Below are 26,104 nucleotides of genomic sequence, written 5' to 3'. Positions count from 1 at the left end.
TGCTATTTAATGGGTCTTTTAAAACAGGATCAGGTTTCCCTGCTGGCCAGGGGCCCCACTTACAAAATGCCCTCGCTCTGTTTCCTGGCTCCTGCCACAGGGCAAGATCCCTCTCACCACTCAGATGGATCTTCAGTACCAGGACCAGGCTCACCGTTCGCCACGGACCACTCTGTAGGCCAGCCACCAAAACAGAGAAACTCCCGCTGCCCTTTACCCCTAGCTCCCAACCCAGCGCCCCAACAGGCTAAACCGGGTGATCCCGCTGCCCTGTGGAAGGTAGGGGGAGTGAAGGACGCCCCTGGGCACAATTGGGATGGTCCAGGGAGAGAGAGGTTGCAGCAGAGGAGGAGCAGCCCCAGCAGAGGGGACCAGCCCTTGCAGACTAATGGGGGGGGGAGTCAAGGGGGTCAGGGAATGCCCCCGCTCCGTTTCCTGTGTCCCGCCGTTTGCCAAGAACACTCTCCCCACTCAGCAGGGTCTTCAGGGACAGGACCAGGCTCTCTGTTCACCTGTGGACCTTGCCAATAAAAGGCCTACCACTCTGCAGTCCAGGCCCCAAAGAACCTACTTGATTTAATTGTAGTGGGGCGGTCTGCTCTCAGTGTGGGCTTCACTGTTTCATGCTTGGACTATCCCGCATCCGCTGCATCTGCGTGCCGGATGTCTGCCGCACATTCTCCAATTAGTTCTTTTACATAAACTGAAGTCTCTTGTGTTGGGGATATTTGTTGCTGATCCCAAAAATTACTGCAAGCACTGTTGGGAGGTGTGGGCTTGTTGGAGGAAGTGTGTCACAGGGGTGGACTTTGAGATTTCAGATGTCCAAGCCAGGCCCCCCATGTGTCTCTCTTACAGCCTACTAATCTGGATGTACAACTCTTCGCTACTTCTCCAGCATCATACCTGCCTGAATGCATCCATGGTCCCCACCATGAAAATAATGCACTAACGCTCTGAACTTGTAATCTGCCATCAATTAAATGTCTTCCTCATAAGAGCTGCTGTGGTCATGGAATTCCTTCACAGCAATAAACCCTAATAGCCACAGATATAAAACTAGTACAATATGTTCACATGTGAGCACCACCATGCCCAAGCATGCAGAGGAGAGAGGCCACACATTGGGGATCTTCCTCTATCACCCTCTCCCTTATTCATTGAGCCATGGTCTCTTACTTAATCTGGAGCCCTCTGTTTGGGTTGAACTGGCTGGCCAGAGAGCCCCATGGATCTCCTTGTCCACCCCGACTTCCCCTGGAGCTGGGATTACAGATGCCCCTGTCTTAACTGTTTTCTGGGTTCCAGACACAGGTAGGTGCTCACGCTGGACAGCAAGCACTCTGCTCATATAGTCCTCTTCCCACCCAACACTGGGCTTGGCTTTGCACTTCTGATTCATGAAATCAACCATGTTTTGCATATTTTACTGGTCATCTTTACATTTTCTTTGAAGAAATGTCTATTTAAGGCCTTTGAATATATTTTTAATCAAGGTATTTGGTTTCTTTTGCTGGATTTTAGGAATTCTTGGTGTATTGTGGATATTATCTCTTACCAGATATGTAATTTGAAAATACATTCCCTGACTCCATGGGTTGCCACTTTGATAAGGTGATAAATTTTTTGAAGCACAAAATTGTTTGGTTTTCATAAGGTTTGATTGTGTTTTTTTTTTCTTATATGCGTTTGGTTGCAGAGCCTAGAAATCACTGTCAGGAGGCTTTCCTGTATTCCCTCTCAGAGTTTTATGCATTTTAGGTCTTTTATTCATTTTAAGTTAATTTTTGTGTATGGTCCTTAGGTTTAAGTATGACCAAATGAAGTCAGGTTCAAGCTCAAAAAAAAAGAAATTTATTTCTTTTAAATTTTTCAGTTTGATGGGGTATAGATTTTTAAAACATGTCATTATGATTCTCTGGATTTCCTTGGTGGCCGTTGTGAAGTCCTCCTTTTCTAATTTTATTAATTTGGAACTTCTCTTTCCATCTTTGAGTTAATTTAGCTAAGTCTTTATAAGTCTCATTAGTTTTCTCAGAAAACCAACTCTTCTTTTTATCTTTGCATTGCTTTTTTTTTTTTTGGTGGTGGGGGTGGTGGTGATGGTGGTGGAGGTTTGTTCCTATTTTACTGCTTTCTACTCCAGGCTTGATTATTTCTTTCTGTCAGTTCTTTGGAGTGTTATTTTATCCTTTTCTAGAACTCTCACATATGCCATTGAGTTACTAATATGAGATCCCTCATTTTTATATAGTCACTAGGAGCTATATAAACTTGCCTCTTAGAATTGACTTCATTTTATCCCCTAGGTTTGGTTATCTTCTGTTTTCCTTTTCATTCAATTCTAATAACTTTTTTAATTTCTATCTTAATTCTGTCTTGAACCATCCTTCATTCAATAATAAGTTATTCAGTTTGCATGATTTTATAAAATTTCTATTGGTTCCACTGGTGTTAACATCTAGCTTTAATCTATGGTGGCAAGTTAGGATATTAGATGTTGCTTCAATTTTCTTACATCTTTTGAGACTTGCTTTGTATTCAAGTATATCGTCAGTTTTGGAGGATTTTCCATGATATGCTGAGAAGAGAGCATATTCTTTTATGTGAGTGTGAGATATTATGTAAATATGGACTAGATTTTGATATAATTTAGATGCAGCATTTCTCTGTTATGTCTTTGTCTGGAATGACCTGTCTATTGGCAAGAGTGGGGTGGGGTATTGAAGTTACCTACTATCACTATGTGATGGAAATGTGTAATTTCAGATGTAGTAGTTTCTCTTTTATGAACTTATATGCCTGTGCATTTGCTGTATAATTGTTTAGAATTACAATATTCTCTTGGTGGATTTGTCCTTTGATGAGCATATAGTAAAATTTTCTCTATTTTCATCCTCAGTCTAGATATTTATTGACCAATTTTGTTGTTTTTAGTTCATTTAGGGATCAAGGCAAAAAATATATGTTTAGTCCAATGACAGACTTCTCTGTGTCTTTTAAATAGTTTTGGATTGAAGTTCTTTAGATATTATCATAGTTTCACCTGCTTTATTCTTAGGTCATTTGCTTAAAATGCCTTTCTCCATCCATTTACCTGAGCATGTCTTTCCTTAATAGTAAGGTTGTTTACAGAAATATAGATCCTGTTTTCTAATCCAGTTTGTTACTCTGTTTTTATAAAGGAATGAAGACCATTAATATTGGGAGCTATCTGTTGTAATAATTGGAGCGGCGGGGCTGCGTCCCCGGCACCCCCGCTGCCTGCACGGCTAGCTTTAGCTTATGCCCCAAAATAATTACACGGAAACTGTATTCTTTTAAATACCGCTTGGCCCCTTAGTTTCAGCCTCTTAACCCATTTCTATTAATCTATGTAGCACCACGAGGTGCACTTACCAGGGAGATTCTAGCCTACGTCTGTCTGGAGTGGAAGAATCATGGTGACTCCTGACTCAGCTTTTTCCTCCCAGCCTTCTGTTCTGTTTACTCCTCCCACCTATGTTTTAACCTATGAGGGCCAGCCAAGCAGTTTCTTTATTACTTAACCAATGAAATCAACAGATTGATATATGACACTCCCACATCAGCTATCAATTACTAGAACTTCTTGATTCCTGTTATTTTGTTGTTATAGTGTGGGTTTTCCCCCTTCTTTTGATTTATATAGTGTGGGCTTTCCCCCTTCTTTGGATTTACTGGTCTAGCCTTCTTCAGTAGGTTGCAATAAGCCAATGAATCATCTGCAAAGACAGGGATCAAAGACCAAGGGAATTCTCAGTCTGTATTCAGAGTTGTAATTTGCAGTAAATGGAGATGAGGTAGGAAGTACTGTGCCTACAATCAGACTAGTACAAGGATGGGGGTGAGGATGAAGAGATTGTAATAATGGAAATGAAGCAGAGTAAAAATCCCCTATCTGAACCCAGGTCTGGTGTGGTCACTGGAGATCCCAGATAGAGATGCTTCTCAATATCCCCGGCTCACACAAAGAAATGAGAATGGACTAGAAAGGGGTTGAGAGGGTCCACAGGAAGAGGGAAAGCTATGTCCATACCAAGTTTCAGCAAAGTTCACAAAGAATGGAGGTGGGGTGGGAGGAGGGGTACATGCAAGCATACTGCTACAGTGCAGTGGTGAGAATGGAAAAGCAGGTACTTGCTCTTTAAATGGAGCAATGAAGCTGTAATCAAGCAGCCCACGCCCTGCCCCTACATCACCACTTGGAAGAGCAGCACATAGGCACAGACATTGGCATTGTGACTTCGTCATTATGATGCAGTCCTGTGTGGACCAGGGGAGAAGTAAGGTGGTAATAGTCTTCAAGGATCATTTTGTTCTCCCTCTTTTCTGGCCTTTTGGCAGGGAAAGGCCAGATGGCAGGCTGAAATCCAACTAAGCTTGTAGTTGCAGTCTCTAGTGAAGTCAGCTCCAGAAAGTCAGAGGATTCAATCACCTTCCTCAGGTAGTCATCTCTGTTTCCTATTCCACCATGACAGAGGACTATTTCCAAGTGTGAGTTGCGACAAACTGGAAACAGCTGACAACTTTTCATCACAGCATTGTAAGTCAAAAGATCTTGTCTATCAAGACTCTTACAGGCCAGTCAGTTGTTTACTAAGCTATCATCTGCCAAAGAGTCATGGACCAACCAGGCATAAGACAAGCAGGCCAAAGCAAAACAGACATGAATCAAGCAGTGATGAGCCCACCAGATGAAAGTCCATACAATACAAAAGAACCACGGCCAAGCCAACCAAACATCAACCAGCCAAGCATGAGCCAACAAGACATGAACAAACCAGATGTGACAAGACCAGATGCAAGGCAACCAGATATGAACCAACCAGGACCAAGCATGGACCAGCCAGTCGTGAGCAAACCAGACGTGGGTCAACAAGGTTTGAGGCAGCCAGACCCAAGCCAACTACATATGAAACATCCAGGCACAGGCCAACCAGGCATGAGTCAATCAGGCCTGAGCCAAACAGGCATATGGCAGCCAGGCCCTCCTCCTCCCAACATAAAGCAAACGAACTCACGACAATTGGGTTCAGCATATCCAGGCAGGAAATCACCAGAAATGTGGCAAATAGACCAAAGCAATCAGGAAATGAGACAATCAGACATTGTCCAACGAGACACAAGCAATGCAGGACAGAGACAACCTGATACATGGAAAACAGATCTAAGTTATCCAGGAATGAAACAAACAGAACCATGGCAATGGGAGCCAGGTTCTCCAAGCTTGAGACAAACAGATGCATATCAATGGAACCCAAGCCACTTAGGCAAAAAACATTCAAATTCATGGCAAACAGGCCTACATCACCCAGTCATCAAACATTTAGAATTCAAAGAACCAAGTCCAACTGAACGCGGTACGAAACAACATGACACAGCACAACCAGGCCCTCCTAGTCAATCAGGTATGAGACTGCCAAGCCCAGGACTACCAGGTCCCAGTCAACCAGATATGAGACAATATGACACATGGCAATCAAGCCAGAACCAACAAGGCATGAAAGAGTTGAGTCCTTGGCAACCAGGCCCCAGCTCACTAGGCAAGAGATTGTCAGGCACATGGCCATTGGGCCTTAGCCAACCAGGCATGAGACAATCTGACACATATCAACTAGGGCCTACTCATCCAGGTATGGAATGGTCAGATACACAACAACCAGGCCCTAGAATACCAGATACGACACAATTAGACATGAAGCAACTTGGCCACAGCCATCTAAGTGTAAAAATTTTAGATACACGACAATCAAGCCTCAGTCAACCAGCCATGGCAAAACCTGACACTTGTCAATCAGGCCTTAGCCAATCAGGCATAAAAGAGTTGGACACATGGCAATCAGGCACCAATCAACATGGCATTAAACAGTTGGATTCATGGCAATGGGGTCCCAACTCCCCAAGCAGAAAACAATCAGGCAAATGGCCAGCAGGGCCCAGCCCTCTAGGTATGAGACAATTGGAATCATGGCAACCAGGCCCAAGCCAACTGGGCATGAGATATTCAGACTCATGTCCATGGGGTCCATGCCACTCAGCAATGAGACACTCAGATTTATGGCAACCAAGCCAGTCAGGCACAAGACAATCAGATGCATGGCAAACATGCCCAAGCCACCCTGGCATGAAACAATTGGATACATGGCAATCAAGTCCCAACTTCCCTGGTGTAAGACAATTATATACATGGCAGCCAAGCCCCAGTTGCTCAAACACAAGACAATCAGAAAAATGGCACCTGGGTCCCAGCAACCCAGACATGAGACAAATAGATATTTGGGAACCAATACCAAGGCAATCGAAGACAAGCGCCAGCCAACTGGGTACATGTCAAGAAGGCATGGAACCATATGAGACAAGTCAACCAGAAACTACTCAATTAGATAAAAGTCAACCAGACACCACCCAGCCAGGCCTAGGAGAAATGACACCATCAGATACATCAGAGCCAAGTCCAAGTCAGCCAGAGACAAAAGCCAGCCCATCAGACACTACCAGCCAATCAGAATCAATTCAAGTAAGCGATAGTCAACCAAGTAAAAGTCAATTAGAGCCAAGTGAATCAAGCACGAGTGATTTAAGTAAAAATCAAGAAGGAATGCTCCAATTACCAATGAGAAAGACAAACTCTGTTCCTTTCAAAATAAGACCTGCTGCGCCTCAAGACTGCCCAGATATTCTGCGACTGATCAAAGTAAGCCTGTATTTTCTTAATTCTTAGAAATTAGTGCAGGGCTGAAAGAACAAAATGAATGCAAAACTTAAACGAAAGTCTAAATTTGAATCTAGCTCTGTTATTTATGATCCATAAACCTTTATAATCTTCATTTTTCATATAAATCAAAATTATAGTAATTGCTACAAGAGATTGCTGTGATGTTTTCTTTATATCCAGAATACAAATTTAAAAAAAATATGAGATTTGGACTTGGGAATATAGCTTCATTGGTAAAGCATATCCAGAAGTCTGTTCACAGATATATCCCATGAGTCTAAAGAACGGAGAGAAAATTTTCTTATGCACCTGTTCATTTTAATGTCTTTCCTAGAAACCATATCAGTACAGTAAAGGTGACAATGTTGATCAGAATGAACTTTTATGCATATAGTATTGTTACCACATAGTTGAAATGTTGCAAAATTATGTTTTTTCCTGAACTGTTGCTTTTCATGCTCTATTCCAACTGACCATATAAAGAACACATCTTTTTTTTTTTTTTTAATTTATTTATTTATTAAGGATTTCTGCCTCGTCCCCACAACCGCTTCCCATTTCCCTCCCCCTCCCCCGATCAATTCCCCCTCCCTCATCTGCTCGAAGAGCAATCAGGGTTCCCTGACCTGTGGGAAGCCCAAGGACTGCCCACCTCTATCCAGGTCTCGTAAGGTGAGCATCCAAACTGCCTAGGCACCCACAAAGCCAGTACGTGCAGTAGGATCAAAAACCCACTGCAATTGTTCTTGAATTCTCAGTATTCCTCATTGTCCGCTATGTTCAGCTAGTCCGGATTTATCCCATGCTTTTTCAGACCTAGGCAAGCTGGCCTTGGTGAGATCCCAATAGAACATCCCCATTGTCTCAGTGTGTGGGTGCACCCCTCGTGGTCCTGAGTTCCTTGCTCGTGCTCCGTCTCCTTCTCCTCCTGATTTGGACCTTGAGATTTCTGTCCGGTGCTCCCGTGTGGGTCTCTGTCTCTGTCTCCTTTCATCGCCTGATGAAGGTTAATATTCCTGAGGATGCCTATGTGTTTGTCTTTGGATTCACATTCTTATTTAGCTTCTCTAGGAACATGAATTATAAGCTCAATGTCCTTTATTTATGGCTAGAAACCAAATATGAGCGAGTACATCCCATGTTCCTCTTTTGGGGTCTTGCTTACCTCACTCAGGATAGTGTTTTCTATTTCCATCCATTTGTATGCAAAATTCAAGAAGTCCTTGTTTTTTGCTGCTGAGTAATACTCTAATATGTATATATTCCATACTTTCTTCATCCATTCTTCCGTTGAAGGGCATCTAGGTTGTTTCCAGGTTCTGGCTATTACAAACAATGCTGCCATGAACATAGTTGAGCATATACTTTTGTTGTATGATAGGGCATCTCTCGGGTATATTCCCAAGAGTGGTATTGCTGGATCCAGGGGTAGGTTGATCCCGAATTTCCTGAGAAACCGAAACACTGCTTTCCAGAGTGGTTGCACAAGTTTGCATTCCCACCAGCAATGGGTGAGTGTACCCCTTTCTCCACAACCTCTCCAGCAAAGGCTATCATTGGTGTTTTTTATTTTCGCCATTCTGACAGGTGTAAGGTGGTATCTTAAAGTTGTCTTGATTTGCATTTCCCTGATCGCTAAGGAAGTTGAGCATGACCTTAAGTGTCTTTTGGCCATTTGAAGTTCTTCTGTTGAGAATTCTCTGTTCAGATCAGTGCCCCACTTTATAATTGGGTTGATTAGCCTTTTACGGTCTAGTTTCTTGAGTTCTTTATATATTTTGGAGATCAAACCTTTGTCAGTAGCAGGGTTGGTGAAGATCTTCTCCCAGTCAGTGGGTTGTCTTTTTGTCTTAGTGACAGTGTCCTTTGCTTTACAGAAGCTTCTCAGCCTCAGGGAGTCCCATTTATTCAATGATGCCCTTAGTGTCTGTGCTGCTGGGGTTATACATAGGAAGTGGTCTCCTGTGCCCATGTGCTGTAGAGTACTTCCCACTTTCTCTTCTATCAGGTTCAGTGTGTTCGGACTGATATTGAGGTCTTTAATCCATTTGGATTTGAGTTTTGTGCATGGTGATAGATATGGATCTATTTTCATTCTTCTACAGATTGACATCCAGTTTTGCCAGCACCATTTGTTGAAGATGCTCTCTTTTTTCCATTGTATACTTTTAGCTCCTTTATCGAAGATCAGGTGTTCATAGGTTTGTGGGTTAATGTCAGGGTCTTCTATTCGATTCCATTGGTCGACTTCTCTGTTTTTATGCCAATACCAAGCTGTTTTCAATACTGTAGCTCTGTAATAGAGTTTGAAGTCAGGGATGGTAATGCCTCCAGACAATCCTTTATTGTATAAGATTGTTTTGGCTATCCTGGGTTTTTTGTTTTTCCATATAAAGTTGATTATTGTCTTCTCCAGATCTGTGAAGAATTTTGATGGGATTTTGATGGGGATTGCATTGAATCTATAGATTGCTTTTGGTAGAATTGCCATTTTTACTATGTTGATCCTCCCAATCCAAGAGCAAGGGAGGTCTTTCCATTTTCTGGTGTCTTCTTCAATTTCTTTCTTCAAAGACTTATAGTTCTTGTCAAGTAGATCTTTCACTTCCTTGGTCAGGGTTACCCCAAGGTATTTTATGCTATTTGTGGCTATCGTGAAAGGTGATGCTTCTCTGATTTCCCTCTCTGCTTCCTTATCCTTAGTGTATAGGAAGGCAACTGATTTTTTGGAGTTGATCTTGTATCCTGCCACATTACTAAAGCTGTTTATCAGGTGTAGGAGTTCTTTGGTAGAATTTTTGGGGTCGCTTATGTACACTATCATATCATCTGCAAATAACGAAAGCTTAACTTCTTCCTTTCCAATACGAATCCCCTTGATCTCCTTATGTTGTCTTATTGCTATTGCTAGAATTTCAAGCACTATATTGAAGAGGTATGGAGAGAGTGGACATCCTTGTCGTGTTCCTGATTTAAGTGGGATGGCTTTGAGTTTTTCTCCGTTTAATTTAATGTTAGCTGTTGGCTTGCTGTAAATAGCTTTTATTATATTTAGGTAGGACCCTTGTATCCCTATTCTCTCCAAGACCTTTATCATAAAGGGGTGTTGAATTTTGTCGAATGCTTTTTCAGCATCTAGTGAAATGATCATATGGTTTTTTTCTTTCAGTTTATTTATATGGTGGATTACATTGATAGATTTGCGTATGTTGAACCAGCCCTGCATCTCTGGGATGAAGCCTACTTGATCATAATGGATAATTTTTCTTATGTGTTCTTGGATTCGGTTTGCCAGTATTTTATTGAAAATTTTTGCGTCGATGTTCATGAGTGAGATCGGTCTGTAATTCTCTTTCTTGGTTGGGTCTTTTTGTGGTTTTGGTATCAGGGTAACTGTAGCTTCATAAAAGGAATTTGGCAATGACTCTTCTGATTCTATATTGTGAAATACATTAAGGAGTATAGGTATTAGTTCTTCTTGGAAGTTCTGGTAGAATTCTGCATTGAAACCATCTGGTCCTGGGCTTTTTTTCGAAGGGAGATTTTTGATAACCATTTCTAATTCTTCGCGAGAAACCGGTCTATTTAGATCATTCACCTGGTCTTGGTTTAGCTTTGGTATGTGGTACTTATTTAAAAAAATGTCCATTTCTTTTGTATTTTCCAGTTTTGTGGCATACAGGCTTTTGTAGTAAGATCTAATGATTCTCTGAATTTCCTCTGTGTCTGTGGTTATGTCCCCCTTTTCATTTCTGATCTTATTTATTTGCGTGTTCTCTCTCTGTCGTTTAATTAGTTTGGATAGGGGTTTGTCGATCTTGTTGATTTTCTCCAAGAACCAGCTTTTTGTTTCATTGATTCTTTGGACTGTTTTCTGTGTTTCTATTTTGTTGATTTCAGCCCTCAGTTTTATTATTTCCAGTCTTCTACTTCTCCTGGGCGCGTCTGCTTCTTTTTTTTCTAGAGCTTTCAGGTGTGTTGTTAAGTCCCCAATGTATGCATTCTCCGTTTTCTTTAAGTGGGCACTTAGTGCTATGAACTTTCCTCTTAGCACTGCTTTCATTGTGTCCCATAGGTTTGAGTATGTTGTCCCTTTATTTTCATTAAATTCAAGGAAGACTTTAATTTCTTTCTTGATTTCTTCCTTGACCCAGGTGTGGTTCAGTCGTTGACTGTTCAGTTTCCATGAGTTTGTCGGTTTTTTGGGGGCAGCGTGGTTGTTGCCTTCTAATTTTAATCCGTGATGATCTGATAAGACACAGGTGGACACTGATATTTTTTTGTATCTGTGGAGGTTTCCTTTGTTTCCGAGTATGTGGTCAATTTTTGAGAAGGTTCCATGAGCTGCAGAGAAGAAGGTATATTCTTTCCTATTTGGGTGGAATGTTCTATAGATGTCTGTTAAGTCCATTTGCTTCATTACCTCCAATAATTCTCTTAATTCTCTATTAGGTTTCTGTCTGATTGACCTGTCCCTTGGAGAGAGAGGTGTGTTGAAGTCTCCTACTACTAGTGTGTGTGGTTTGATGTCTGCCTTGAGTTCTAGTAATATTTCTTTTACATAAGTAGGTGCTTTTATATTGGGGGCATATATATTCAGGATTGAGACCTCCTCCTGATGAATTGTTCCTGTTATGAGTATAAAGTGACCGTCTCGGTCTCTTCTGATTGATTTTAGTTTGAAGTCAGTTTTGTTAGAAATTAGTATGGCCACACCTGCTTTTTTCTTAGGACCATTTGCTTGAAACACCTTTTCCCAACCCTTTACTCTGAGTAGGTGCCTGTCTTTGTGGTTGAGATGTGTTTCTTGCAAACAGCAGAATGTTGGATCCTGTTTTCGTATCCAATCTTTTAGCCTGTGCCTTTTTATAGGTGAATTGAGCCCATTAATATTAAGTGATATTAATGACCAGTGGTTGTTTACTCCGGTTATTCTTATTGCTTTTGGTAGTAGAGATTGTCTCCCTTCTTTGAGATGTGCTCGTGAAGGGTCATTAGATGCCTGGGTTATTGTAGGCAGTGTTGGCAGTGTTGGATTCCTTGGGTTGCGATTTTCCTTCTATTACTTTCTGTAGGGCTGGATTTGTGGCTACGTATTGTTTAAATTTGTTCTTATCCTGGAATGTTTTGTTTTCTCCATTGATAATGAATGATAGCTTGGCTGGGTATAGTAGTTTGGGTTTGCATCCATGGTCTCTTAGCTTCTGCAGAACCTCTATCCAGGACCTTCTGGCTTTCATAGTTTCCATCGAGAAGTCAGGTGTAAGTCTGATCGGTTTACCTTTATAAGTTACTTGCCCTTTTTCTTTTGCAGCTCTTAATATTTTTTCTTTAACCTGTATATTTTGTGTTTTGATTATTATATGGCGAGGAGATGTTTTTCTTTGATCCAGTCTGTTTGGTGTTCTGTATGCTTCTTGAATATTTAAGTGAATATCTTTCTTTAAGTTGGGAAAGTTTTCTTCCATAATTTTGTTGAAAATATTTTCTGGGCCTTTGAGCTGTGACTCTTCTCCTTCTTCTATTCCTATTATTCTTAGGTTTGGTTTTTTTATTGTGTCCCATAGTTCCTGAATGTTTTGTGTTGAGAATTTGTTGGCTTTGCTGTTTTCTTTGATCTGTTCGTTTATTTTCTCTATGGTGTCCTCAGCATCTGAGAGTCTTTCTTCTAGCTCTTGTATTCTATTGATTATGCTTGTTTCTGTAGACTCTGCTCGTTGGCCTAGATTTTCCATATCCAGCTGGTCCTCAGTTTGTATTTTCTTCTTTGCCTTCATTTCAGTTTTCAATTCTTGAACTGTTTCCATTACCTGTTTGATGGTTTTTTCTTGGTTTCCCAGGGTATCATGTACGTATTTACTCATTTCTTCAAACTTTTTGTTATACTTCTCATCCATTTCTATAAGGGCATTTTTTACATGTTGTTTAAGGGACTCTATTATCTTCATAAAGTCGATTTTTTCCATTTCTTCTGTGTTAGGTTGTTCAAATACTTCTGTTGTAAGATCATTGGGTTCTGATGTTTTCATGTTGTTTTTCGGATTATTGGGAGAATTCTTGCCTTGGCGCCTGCCCATCTCCTCCTATTGATCCTATCCAATGGGTCCTTTAAAAACCGGATCAGGTTTCCCTGCTGGCCAAGGGCTCTGCTTACAAAATGCCCTCACTCTCTTTCGTGGTTCCTGCTGCAGGCCAAGAACCCTCTCACCCCTCTGAAGGATCTTCAGGACAGGACCAGGCTCCCCTTGTGCCAGTGACCTGGCCAACCAAAGGCCTACCTCTTTGATTCGATTGTAGTAGGGCGATCTGCTCTCCTTATTGCACGCCTGTTCCCGCCGCTTGGGTCTGCCTCTGCGCCAGTCCCTGAAAGCCTCTTCCTGTATGCGGTGTTGCTCCGCCGCGTCTGGCCGCCGCCGCTCCGCCGCGTCTGGCCGCCGCCGCTCCGCCGCGTCTGGCCGCCGCCTCTGTGCGTCTGGCCGCAGCCGCTCCGCCTCTGTGCGTCTGGCCGCCGCCGCTCCGCCTCTGTGCGTCTCTAAAGAACACATCTTTATAAATGTGTACTAACTGTTATGGAAATGATATGATATGGACGTGATAGGATGCTAATAATGAAGTTATATTCTTATGTCTGGAATTTTTGGAAAAAAATTAATAGTCCTTTTGTCTTATTTAGGGCTACTATTGCTGTTATGAAACACCATGACCAAAAGCAACTTGAGAATGAAAGGGTTTATTTTTCTTACATATCCCAAACCATGATCCACTGAAGAAAAACAGGACAGGAACTCAAACAGAGCAGGAACCTGAAGACAGGAGCTGATGCAAAGACAGTAGAGGAGTACTGCTTACTGGATTGCTCCTCATGTCTTGCTCAGCCTGCTTTCTTATAGAACCCAGGACCACCAGTCCAGGGATGGCACCACCCACTATAGTTTGGTCCCTCCCACATCCATCAGTAATTAAGAAAATGCTCTATAGGCTTATATGTAATTGATTAAATATGTGCAGTCTTAAAATGCCTGTAGTCTGATCTTATGAAGGCATTGTCTCAATTGAGGTTCTGTCCTCTCAAATGATTCTAATCTGTGTCAAATTGACACAAAATGGTCTAGCATATTGCTTTATTTTGAGGAACTTAAACTTATTTCAGTTTTATACATCAGTAAGACCTATTCAGGAGTAGAAATATTCTGTTGTATTCTTATACTATAATATGGGAAGATGTAATATTTTCAATTTTTGTGAATGCAAAATATATTTTAACTCTGGCTTTCCTGGACAAATAAAATAATGTAAATTAAAAAAATAATGTCAATGAAAGTTTGAATACAAAAGAATATAACAAAATCATAATAGTATAAAAAAAATTAATTGTTTAAAAATCATAATAGTATAAGAAAAGTTTTTAAATTCTTTAATGTATAAGCGCATATGTATTTTCATGTGACTGACATAATTGGATTTGGCATTGTAAATTGAAAATTGATGCATAAACACGTAAGATTTTATTGTTGCATTTGTTCAGTTCATGTCTAGGCAGTCATGACTGTAACTTCTGACATTGCTAAGTAAGCAAAAAATATATGGGAGGGAATAGAGGGAGAAATGATGTAAATATAGTATAATCTCAAAAATAAACGAAAACTGATTTCATAAAATTTTCAGAGCTAACACAATGAAACTTTTGATAAAAAATATTAACCAAATTCATAGCAAATATAAATTTATTATTCAAAGTATGAAACATCAATAATGATTTATATTGGATTGACATATATGGTTTACCTCCAGAAAAGGAATGCTCTGTGAGTTTAATTGCCTGGAATTTGCCAAAAGCAAGATAGTGTGTAAATATGAGAAGCAAACTTCTGAAGCTATTTCAAGAACAATGGAGTTCTTTATTTTTTAATAAATAATTTTAACATTTTATTTTATTTTCATTTTAAATTCTAACTACAGTTCTTCCTCCCACCTTTCTTCCCACCCTCCCCCTTAACTTCTTCCCCCAGCCCACCTCTTATCCACTCCCCCCAACAGGTAAGGGCTCCTATGGAGACACAACAAAATCTAGCACATTAAGTTGGGGCAGGATCAAATCCTCCCCTCTGCATTAAAGCCGATCATGGAATCCCACCATAGGGAATAGGCTTCAACAAGCTAGCTCATGCACCAGGAATAAATAGCTCATGCCAGGGGCCCCTCAGATAGTTCAAGCTTCACCACTGTCTCCCACATATGGAGGGCCTAGGTCAGTCCCATTGAGGCCCCACAGCTGTCAGTCTAGAGTTCATGATTTTCCACCAGCTTGATTGAGCTCTCTCTGTAGATTTCTCCATCATGATCTTTACCTTTCTTGATCATATATTCCCTCCTCCTTCTCTTCAATTGGATTTCCGGAGCTCAACCTGGTGCTTGGTTGTAGATCTCTGCATCTGGTTCCATCAATTATTGAATGAATGCTCTATGATGATACCTGGGATATTCACCAATCTGATTACAGAAGGCCAGTTCAGCCAACCTCTCCACTACTGCTAGGAGCCTTAGCTAGTGTCATCCTTGTGGAGTCATGGGAATTTCCCAAGCAACAGATTTCTCCTTAACCACATAGTGACTCTCCCTATCAAGATATCCCTTTCATTGCTCTCCCACTCCATCCCTCCACACCTCAACTATCCTATTACCTCATGTTCTCATCCCCTGGATATGACAGATAGATATGAATCTATTTGCAATCTTCTACATGTTGACATCCAGTTATGCCAGTACCTTTTGTTAAAGATGCTTTTCTTTTTCCATTGCACTATTTTGGCTTCTTTGTCATCAATCAGATGTTCATAGGTGTGTGGATTAATGTTAGTGTTTGATTCTATTCCATTGATCTGTGTGTGTTTTTATGCCAATATGAAGCTGTTTTTATTACTATATCTCTGTAATAGAGTTTGGAGTCAGGTATGGGGAAGCCTCCAGAAGTTCTTTTATTATATGGAATTATTTTAGCCATTTGTCTTTCCGTTTGAGTTTAGTATTTTTCTTTCAATGTCTGTGAAGAATTTTGTTCGGATTTTGATGTTGCATTAAATATGTATAAGATTGTCATTGTTATTATGTTGATCCTTCCTATTCAAGAGTATGGAAGCTCCTTCAACTTTCTGGTAATTCTTAAATTTCTTTCTTTAGAGATTTAAAGTTCCTCTCATACTTATTACTCTAGCTAGAAATAGAACTAGTACTATTTTGAATAGATATGGAGAGAGTAGACGGCCTTTTCTTGTTCCTGATTTTAGTGGAATTGTTTTGAGTTTCTCTCCACTTAGTTTGATATAGGCAGAGCAACAAGATTAGGAATATTCTGGGAAGAAGAAAGGCAGAGAGGCAGTCACCAGTCAAATGCAGAGGAAGTAGGCTGAGAATGCCTTACTGAGAAAAGGTACCAAGCCCCATGGCTAAACATAGACAAGAATTATGGGTTAATTTAACTTGTAAGAGCTAGTTTATAATAAACCTGAGATAATAGGCCAAAGGTTTAAAATTAATATAAGCCTCAGTGTGTTTATTTGGAACTAAATGGCTGTGGGACAAGGCTGGACAGAAACATCCATGTACAAATGGCACCCAAACGTTTGGCACATAAGTCCCGAGAAAGTTTAAAAAATAAGAAAGGGTTTTAGACAGACGAGAAACACAGCTTCTTGGTAATCATATATTTTCCATTAGGCTCTGTTTTCTGGTAGTAAGAAGAGGTGTAGCTCATATAAGAGAGACTTTCTGACTCAGTATTAGTGGCAAAATCCTTGCAACTCTTTTAAGAGGCTCTGCTACCAAACACTTAAATGGTATTTATGAGCTACTGGCAGCCAAGGTGGTGGTATAGACCTTGAAACTCCAAAGACTTGTGGCAATAAATATGGCTCTGGCCAATATCTCCACCATGAAGCTAGGCTCTCAAAAAGCTAAGGAATTGGGTGGAGTCTGCCACCAAAGACATAGCTTTAGTCCTAGCCATATCACTTAGCAGATTAAAGATTCATGTGGTCAGAAAGAGATATATTCAGAAAAAGAGATATACAGTAAAGTTTGATTCAGACTAAAAAATTCCTCTAAATGGTTTATAGTGTATTTAAATATATATATATATATATATATATATATATATATATATATATATATATACACAAAGCTTGGAAGAGAAAAGAAAAAGAATAGAGAAAGTTCTTAAGAAAAAGAAATAGAGTAGTTAGGTGTGGTTCTTCATGGCTTTAATCCCATCACTTGAGAGGCAGAAGTAGATGGACCTATCTGAGTTTGAGGCCTACGGAGTTCCAGGACAGCCAAAGATACACAGAAAAACCCTGTCTCAAAAAACCAAAAATTAAAAATAAAAATAAAAGAAATAGAGTAAAAAAACACATAAAGATGGAAAATACACAGAGTATCTTGATATTGTATGTTATTGTGTTGTCTTGGAATTGACTGCTGAGGAAGGAACAACAGCTCCTCAAAAACATTTGATTAGAAATTCTTGATTAATCCAACATGTATATTTTGAAAATGCCTTGAATTCAAAATTTAAGTCAGAAGATACGTTTCTTTGGGAAAGAGATTCTGCTTTTATTTCTACCAGAAATGTGGATTCATTCTGGATTTTTAAAAAAAAATCAGGTTTGATAAAGGAAAACCCCCTGAAAAAGCTGATAGGAGCAGATGGTCCAGATGACACAATGTCTCAGAGCACCACTGTTGCAATTTCTTCTAAGTTCTGCATCCAGAACAGTTTTAAGCAGGCTGACTGAAAGGATCCAGACTTATAGAATACTCCAGTCAGGACTTGACAATAATCCTAAATTTCTTTGGGTCCCCATAAGATTATCAGTGTCCCGAATCAGCAAGAAGTAGCCTAGAAAACTATGCCCACATTCCCAAAAATGGATTAGGGATGTTTGTCTTTGTTTTGAGTGTTGATTACAAGTTCTTATGGATAATGATCAAGAAAAAAAGATAAACAAAGAAAATTAGATTCAGAGTTCTTGTTTTGAAAAAAAAACAGGAAATTCTGTGGGAACAATGCTCTTGTACACTGTAAAGATTTATCACTTGCATCAGTTTAATTAAACGCTGGTTGGCAAGTAGCCAGGTAGTAAATATAGGTGGGGCAACAAGACAAGGAGAATTTTGGGAAGAGAAAAGGCAGAGAGTCAGTCATCAGTCAAATGCAGAGGAAGCAAGATGACCATACTTCACTGAGTAAGGTATTAAGCCATGTGACTAAACATACATAAGAACTGAGAATTAATTTAAGTTGTAAGAGCTAATTAATAGTAAGTCTGATGTAATAGGCCAAACAGTTTATAAACACTCTGTGTGTTTCCTTGAGACTCAATGGCCCGAAAACTGGGTGGTACAGAAACTTCCATCTACAGTTTGATGTTGACTTCTGCAAGGTATAATATTGTTTTTATTATGGTTAGATATGTTCCTTGTATACCCAGTATCTCTAAGACCTTTATTGTGAAGGGGTGTTATGTTTTGTCAAAGGCTTTTTCAACATCTAATGAGATGATCGTGTGTTTTTTCTTTCAGTTTGTTCATATGATGGATTACATTGACATATTTATATATATTGAACCAAACGTCCATCTTGGGATGAGGTCTATTTGGTCATGGTGCACGATTTTTTTTGATATGTTTGTGGATTTTGTTTGCCAGCATTTTATTGAGTATTTTTTGCATCAATGTTCACGAGGGAGATTGGTCTGTAGTTCTCTTTCTATGCTGCATCTTTGTGTTATTTGGGTGTTCATGTAACTGCAGCCTCATATAAGAAGTTTGACAATGTTTCTCTTCTGTTTATATTGTGTGGATAAATTTGAGGATTATTGGAATTAGCTCTTCTTTTAATTCTTGTATAATTCTGCACTGAAGCTTTCTGATCCTGGACTTAATTTGGTTGGAAGACCTTTAATGACAGCTTCTATTTCCTTAGGGAAATAAATTGTTTATTTATCTGTTCTTAATTTAATTTTGGTATGTGGTCCCTTTCCAGAAAATTGTCCAGAAATTTTTAGCTTTTCCAATTTTGTGGAATACCGGTTTTTAAAGTATGACCCAATCATTCCATGGATTTCCTCAGTGTCTTTTTGTTATATCCCCCTTTTCATTTCTGATTTTGTTAATTCTGATGTTCTCTCTCTACCTTTTGGTTAGTTTGGATAAGTGTTTGCCTGTCTTGATTTTCTAAAAGAATTAACTCTTTGTTTCTTTGTAGTTTTCTCTTTGTTCTAATTTATTAATTTTGGCCCTCATCTACTCCTCATGGGTTAGTTTGCTTCTTTTTGCTCTAGAGATATCTGGTGTTCTGTTAATTTGATATTGTGGGATTTCTCCAACTTTTTAAGTAGGCATTAAGTATTATGAACTTTTCTCATTGTACTGTTTTCAGAGTGTCCCATAAGTTTGGGTATGTTGTAACTGCATTTTCATTGAAACCTAGGAAATCTTTTACTTCTTTCTTTATTTCTTCCTTGAACCAAGGATGATTCAATTGAGCATTATTCAGTTTCCATGGGTTTGTAAGTTTTCTGGAATTTGTGTTTAAGCCATGGTGATCTGATAAGACACCCAGGCTATTCCAATTTCTTATATCTTTTGAGATTTGCTTTGTGACTGATTATGTGGTCAATTTTAGAGAAGGTTCCATATGGTGCTGAGAAGGAAGTATATTCTTTGGTGTTTGGGTGAAAGGTTCTGTAGATATCTGTTAAGTACATTTGAGTCTTAGTTTGATGTGGAATTTTAAGTTTTAGTAATGTTTCTTTTACAAATTTGGGTGCCCTATTATTTGAGACATAAATGTTCAGGATTGAGACTTCCTTTTAATGGATTTTTTTATAATGATGATGAAACATCCTTCTTCATCTCTTTTACCTTTATTTTGCAGTCTAAATTGTTAGCTAATCAAATAGTTACGTGAGCTTGCTTCTTAGGTCTGTTTGGTTGTAAAGTCTTTCCCCAACCCTTTACTCTGAGAAACTATTCATCTTTTGTTGTGCCTGTGTCACAAGACCCTGAAACAATACCGCCCCAGAGCCAGTATCTGATGCAAACACAAAGGGTTTATTGAAGCAAGTTCAGCCTTGGGCAGCAACTCAGCACTCAGGAGACTGAGGACAGTCCTGAGCATTTACAGGGTAGTGTTTATAAAGGGAATAATCACAAAGGAAAACTACAAGTGGATCCCAAGCCTTGTCAGAAGGTTTTGAGGTAGCTGACACTTAACCTGATTGGTTGTGGCAAGGAAAAGTATAGAACTGTACAGTAGTAAAAAATACATCCTGCGTGATTAAGGCATGTGGTTAGTAGCTGTTACTAGCCATGTTGTTAGTGACTGTCATCAATAATACCCACATCAGTCATACACATGATGGAGTTCAACTCATTTTGGGAACTTGGGATCACAAAGAGGTCATCAGATGGGTGGTCTTAGTTTAGTTCAAATTTGAGCATCACACTTTGAAGTTGAGGTGTGTTTTTGTATGCAGCAGAAGGATGGATCCTGTTTTCATATCTGTTCTGTTAGCCTGTGTCTTTTTATAGGTGAGTTAATTCTAGTGATATTAAGGGATATTAATGACCAGTGATTGTTAATTCCTGATATTCCTTGGTGGTAGTGTGTGCATATTTCCTTTCTTTAGGATTTGCTATGTGGGATTATCTATTGCCTGTGCATTTTCTGTGTAGAACTACCTTGGGTTGCAGTTTTCCTTCTAGGGCTTTCTGTAGGGCTTGATTTGTGGATAGGTGTAGTGATATTTTATTTATGTTTTAACAAAGTTTGCATGAAAATTAGAGTGCAGAACTAAGCCACTAGAGGCCAGGAAGTGATGTCATACACCTTTAATCCAGGGACTCAGGAGACAGGCAGAGGGATCTCTGTTAGTTCAAGGCCATCCTGGGTTTTACAAGATTGAATCTATCTAAAAGAGAAACAGATCAATCAAAGGTGATCCCAGCACTTGGGATTACACACTTTTAATCCCAGTACTAGGAAAGTGGAGAGAGGACTAATATGACTGTGTTGTCTCTGTCTCACACAGTGAAATTTAGAGTCTAGAAGTTCTCTACAGTACATGTGAGACTGTGGTAGTTGAAATAAGGGGAATTTCAAATCACAGAAAAAAAAGGAGGGGTTTTTCAATTAATGGCATGAGATTGACAGAGTAGATTTGATGGTGACATTCTATCTCAGTGTTTACAGTCACAAAAGTATACACACAAAGCAATTAGTAAGAATGTAAGACGATAAACCGAGAACTTTGTAAAATTAATGTCCTCAACAAAAATAAACAAAGAAGAACAAGAATAAATATTTTATTACTTTTCAAGCATGAGATAAATATCACAAAAGAAATAATTTGGATGTATGATAATAATGTTAATAATAATAATAATAATAATAATAATACATGGCATAATTTTAAAACTCTGAAGTTACACTAGCAAAAGTTAAGCAAAAGCATGTCACAAATTTTTCTGTAAAATAATAAAAATAAACATTGTGATTTTGACTGCCCAGAAACAAGTTTTTCTTTACTTTACAGGTTCCTACTGGACCCAAAGCTAGTAACCCAGAAAGTTAACCTTCACAAAACTGAGATATCAAATTTATCATATGTCTGTTGTCTCTCTATAAGTCAACTATCATCTAGCTGCCAACTACATATCTACCTAATTTGTGTTGCATTGCTGCTTCATATTTTAATTTGTAGATAACTACGATCAAGTCTGACTTCTTTTTTAACACATCACAGGATACCTATGTTATAATGTTCAATAAATATTTTAAATATTATAAGATTTACTAAATCATCAGCTGAAAGTTTTTTCTCCTTTGACAGGAATTGGCTTCCTATGAAGGTATGCAAGGAGAAGTAACATTAACAGAAATGGGTAAGATGTTTTCTGCTAAGTTTCGAGCAGATAAAAACCGTGAATGCATGCACACAGAATAAATACACAGAAGCTGCTGCAATTGTTACAAAAAGTGATCCTTTTAGTAATAGTGAAATACACAATACACAAATTCCATGGCCTTTTCAATGTTCACTACTTTTCATTTTCCCTCTTTTTTAGCATAAATGGATACATAATGGCTCATCCTTTGCAGATACCATAGACTGTAAATGCATTTCAAAATATAAAATATGTATGACTGGTCAAAAAGTGTTATTTAACATGCAATATGTTGGTAAGAGCTTCGAAAAAAGTTATTTATGTTATATTTGATAACAAAATATTAATAGATAATGTAGAAAATTGTCATGAATTCGAACTTTTTACATAATAATAGGAAGGCTAAAAGATGGTGAAGCATCATGTTTGGCAAGGATTAAAGAAAGAATTTCATTTATTAAACACTATAAGAATCTACTGAAGGATAGCCATTTAAAGTTGAATATTTAAGAATGTACATAATCTATTACGAACTCTCCACAAAAGAATTTCTTATACTCTTTGTAGATATTTTTTACTACTCTTATAGTATGTTATTTTTGTTGAGGTTTAGTTTCTCTATTTTTCCTTTTACTTTTTCTTTTATTATGCTTTTGTTGTCAGATAAATTTAAGAAAGCATTGCCAAATAAAATGATTTTCTACATTTTCTTCTGACAATTTTCTACTTTTACATCTACACTGGTGGTTTTGATCTATTTCAAGCTATATTCTGAATATGATAAAAATAAGGTTCCAACTTTATTATCTTATATATGGAAATATAGTTTTCATAAGATGATTTATTGGAAAGTCAGTCTTTTCCTTAACTAATGGTTTTGGTACCTTGATAATAAATTGACTATCCTAATAAGTTTGTATTTATTTTTTTCTTTCTTTTTCTTTCTTGGTTTTTCAAGACAGGGTTTCCCTGTAGCTTTAGGAGCCTTTCCTGGAACTAGCTCTTGTAGACCAGGTTGGCCTTGAACTCACAGAGATTTGCCTGCCTCTGACTCCCGAGTGCTGGGATTAAAAACATGCACCACCACCGCCCGGCTAAATTTGTATTTATTTTAAGACCCTGTTTCTGCTTGGTGGGTCTATATATCAGGCCTCTTTTCAATATCATACTGTTTTAATTACTATAACATTATAGTGAATTTTGAAATTAAGCAGTGCATATTCTCCAACTTTATTCTTCTCTTTTAAAGTTGTTTTGGATATTTGGAGTTCTTTGGAATCTGTATCAATTTAAGAAAAAGGATGGTGGATATGGTCATTTGAATGAAAGTGGCCTCTAGTTTATGAACTGTTTAGGAATGATTAGGAGATAAGGCCTTTTTTGAGGAGGTGTGTCACTGGGGATGGGCTTTGAGATTTCAAAAGCGCATGCCAGACTCAGTGACTCTCCTTCTCTCTCTGCTTGCTACCTGTGGATCAGAATTAAATTTCTCAGCTACTGCTCCAGAGTCCAGTGACCAGTGCCATGCCTGTCTACTTCCCACCATTATGATCATGGACTAATCTTCTAAATTCTCAATTAAATGCTTTCTTTTGTAAGAGTTGCCTTGGTCATGGTATTTCGTCACAACAATAAAACAGTATCTAAAACAGAAGTTGCCAGGCACTCGATCATTTCTGGCATAGTCCTGAGCTCACCATTGTTTAGAAGAATATGGAATACTCTGGGACTTTGAATGAGAAAAGTTGTTGAATGTTTTAAGTGGGACTTTAGTACATTGAATAAAAATGACCCCCATAAGATCATATATTTAAATGCTTAGTGCTTAGTCACCAGTGAGTGGCAATATTTTAAAGGATTAAAAAGATCAGGAAGTGAGGTCTTGGAGGAAGAATATCACTGGGAATGGGCCTTGAGGATTCAAAAGCCCAAGCCGAGTCTCTTTTCTCTCTCCTCTCCTTCCTTCTTCCTCCTCTCCTCCACTTTCTCCTTTTCTCTTCCCCTTTCTCTCCCTTCTCACTCTCCATCTTCCTAACTCTATGTCTTTCTCTGTCTCTCTCAGCCTGAGGATCAGGATGAAGCTCTCAGCTATTGCTCCAGCATCACCTATCTTATGTGCCATGCTCTCTGCCATGCTCCCTGCCACACTCCCTGCCACACTCCTGCCATGCTCCTGCTACACTCCTTGCCATGCTCCTTTCAACACTACTCCCACACTCCTTGTTACGCTCCCTGCCATTCTCTTGCCACTCATTGCTATACTCCTGCCACGTCCCCTGCCATGATCTTGCCATGCTCCCTGCACTCTCCTGCCATGTTCCCTGCCATGCTCCCTGCCATGCTCTTGCCATACTCCTGCAATGCTATTGCCACGCTCCCTGCCACACTCCTTGCCACGCTCCTTCCCTGCTCTTGCCATGCATTCACTATACTCCTGCCATGCTCCCTGCTGCTCTCTTGCCATACTTCCTGCCACACTCTTTGCCACGTTTTTGCAATGTTCCCGCCATGCTATTGCCACACTCTTGCCATGCTTCTGCCATGATCTTGCCACACTCCCTTCCACACACTAGCTATAGTCCTGCCACACTCCAGTCACGCTCCCTGCCATGCTCTTGCCACATTCTTGCCATGCTCCTGCCGCATTCTTGCCACACTACCTGCCATGCTCATTACCATGTTCCATGCCATGCTCCATGCCACACACTAGGTGTAGTCCTGCCATGCTCCCACCACGCTCTTGCTATACTCCTGCAATGTTCCTTACTACATTTCGTGCCACGTTCCCTGCCACGTGATTGCCGTGCTCCCGTCACACTCCTTTTCATGATCTTTTTTAAAGGGGATCTTAAAAGAGATTTATTTTTGAGAAAATTATGATTGAACAACTTTTACAATTTTAAAAATGAATGAAAGGCTAACTGAAAGCTGCTTACTGAATATTAAAAATAATAATCTCAGTATGGGTTTAAAGAACTATTTTTACATCAGGAAAAATGAAGAAAGAATAGATAAGACATGCTAGTTTCATGATGCTGAGTCTACCTTCAATATATGTTATTTCCCTCCACTTTATTTTTGCATATCAGAGTAATTTTTTTATTAACAATTTCCGCCTCCTCCCTGCCTCATTTTTCCCTCCCCCTCCCCTCACTTCCCACACCCACTCCTCTTCCCCTCCCCTTCAGTCCAAACAGCAGTCAGGGTTCCCTGCCCTGTGGGAAGTCCAAGGTCCTCCCCCCTCCATCCAGGTCTAGTAAGGTGAGCATCCAAACAGGCTAGGCTCCCACAAAGCCAGTACATGCAGTAGAATCAAAACCCAGTGCCATTGTCCTTGGCTTCTCATTAGCCCTCATTGTTCGCCATGTTCAGAGAGTCCGGTTTTATCCCATGCTTTTTCAGTCCCAGTCCAGCTAGCCTTGGTGAGCTCCCACTAGATCAGCCCCACCATCTCAGTGGGTGGGTGTACCCCTCGCGGTCCTGACTTTCTTGCTCATGTTTTCCCTCCTTCTGCTCCTCATTTGGACCTTGGGAGCTCAGTCCAGTGCCCCAGTGTGGGTCTCTGTCTCTATCTCCATCCATCACCAGATGAAGTTTCTATGGTGATATGCAAGATAATCATTAGTATGGCTATAGGATCGGGCCATTTCAGGCTCTCTCTCCTCTGCTGCCCAAGGACCTGGCTGTGGACATCTCTCTGGACCCCTGGTAACACCTATAGAGTCAAGACTCTTGCCAACCCTAAAATGGCTGCCTTAATTAAGATATATACTTCCTTGCTCCCATATCCACCCTTCCTTTATCCCAACTATCCCATTCCCCCAAGCTCTCCCCAGCCTCCCCTTCTCACTTTTCTCTCCCCATCTCCCCTTTCCCCCATCCCACCCCCCCAGTTCCCATTTTTTGCCCAGCAATCTTGTCTACTTCCAATATCCAGGAGGATATGTTTTTCTTTGGGTTCACCTTCTTAATTAGCTTCTCTAGGATCACGAATTATAGGCTCAATGTCCATTATTTATGGCTAGAAACCAGTTGTGAGTGAGTACATGCCATGTTCATTTTTGGGTCTGGGTTACCTCACCCAGGATAGTGTTTTCTATTTCCATCCATTTGCATGCAAAATTCAAGATGTCATTGTTTTTTTTTTTACCACTGAGTAGTACTCTAATGTGTATATATTCTACACTTTCTTCATCCATTCTTCCATTGAAGGGCATCTAGGTTTTTTCCAGGTTCTGGCTATTATAAATAATGCTGCTATGAACATAGTTGAACAAATACTTTTGTAGGATGATAGGGCATCTCTTGGGTATATTCCAAAGAGTGATATTGATGGGTCCTGGGGTAGGTAGATCCCAAATTTCCTGAGAAAGCGCCACACTGCTTTCCATAGCAGTTGCACAAGTTTGCATTCCCACCAGC

The 26,104-nt window shown here is 39.6% G+C and overlaps 1 protein-coding gene across 1 annotated transcript in view; it reads left to right on the top strand.

Moving 5' to 3' along the window:
• The first annotated feature begins 4,642 nt into the window (after positions 1 to 4,642).
• Positions 4,643 to 26,104, top strand: part of LOC121443469 (spermidine/spermine N(1)-acetyltransferase-like protein 1) — a 33,816-nt gene continuing 12,354 nt past the window's right edge. The window contains exons 1-4 of the mRNA XM_041645219.1: positions 4,643 to 5,654; positions 5,760 to 6,344; positions 6,390 to 6,715; positions 21,628 to 21,679. Of these exons, the coding sequence (XP_041501153.1) occupies positions 4,643 to 5,654; positions 5,760 to 6,344; positions 6,390 to 6,715; positions 21,628 to 21,679 (1,975 nt within the window). The remainder of the gene's footprint in view (positions 5,655 to 5,759; positions 6,345 to 6,389; positions 6,716 to 21,627; positions 21,680 to 26,104) is intronic.

This window comes from Microtus oregoni, unplaced genomic scaffold, assembly GCF_018167655.1.
Source record: "Microtus oregoni isolate MIOR12 unplaced genomic scaffold, Mior012 000107F_ref0000227, whole genome shotgun sequence".
In the NCBI taxonomy this organism is placed as follows: Eukaryota; Metazoa; Chordata; class Mammalia; order Rodentia; family Cricetidae; genus Microtus; species Microtus oregoni.
Note: the sequence above shows the minus strand (reverse complement) of the source record. Positions and strands in the feature narration are given on the sequence as shown.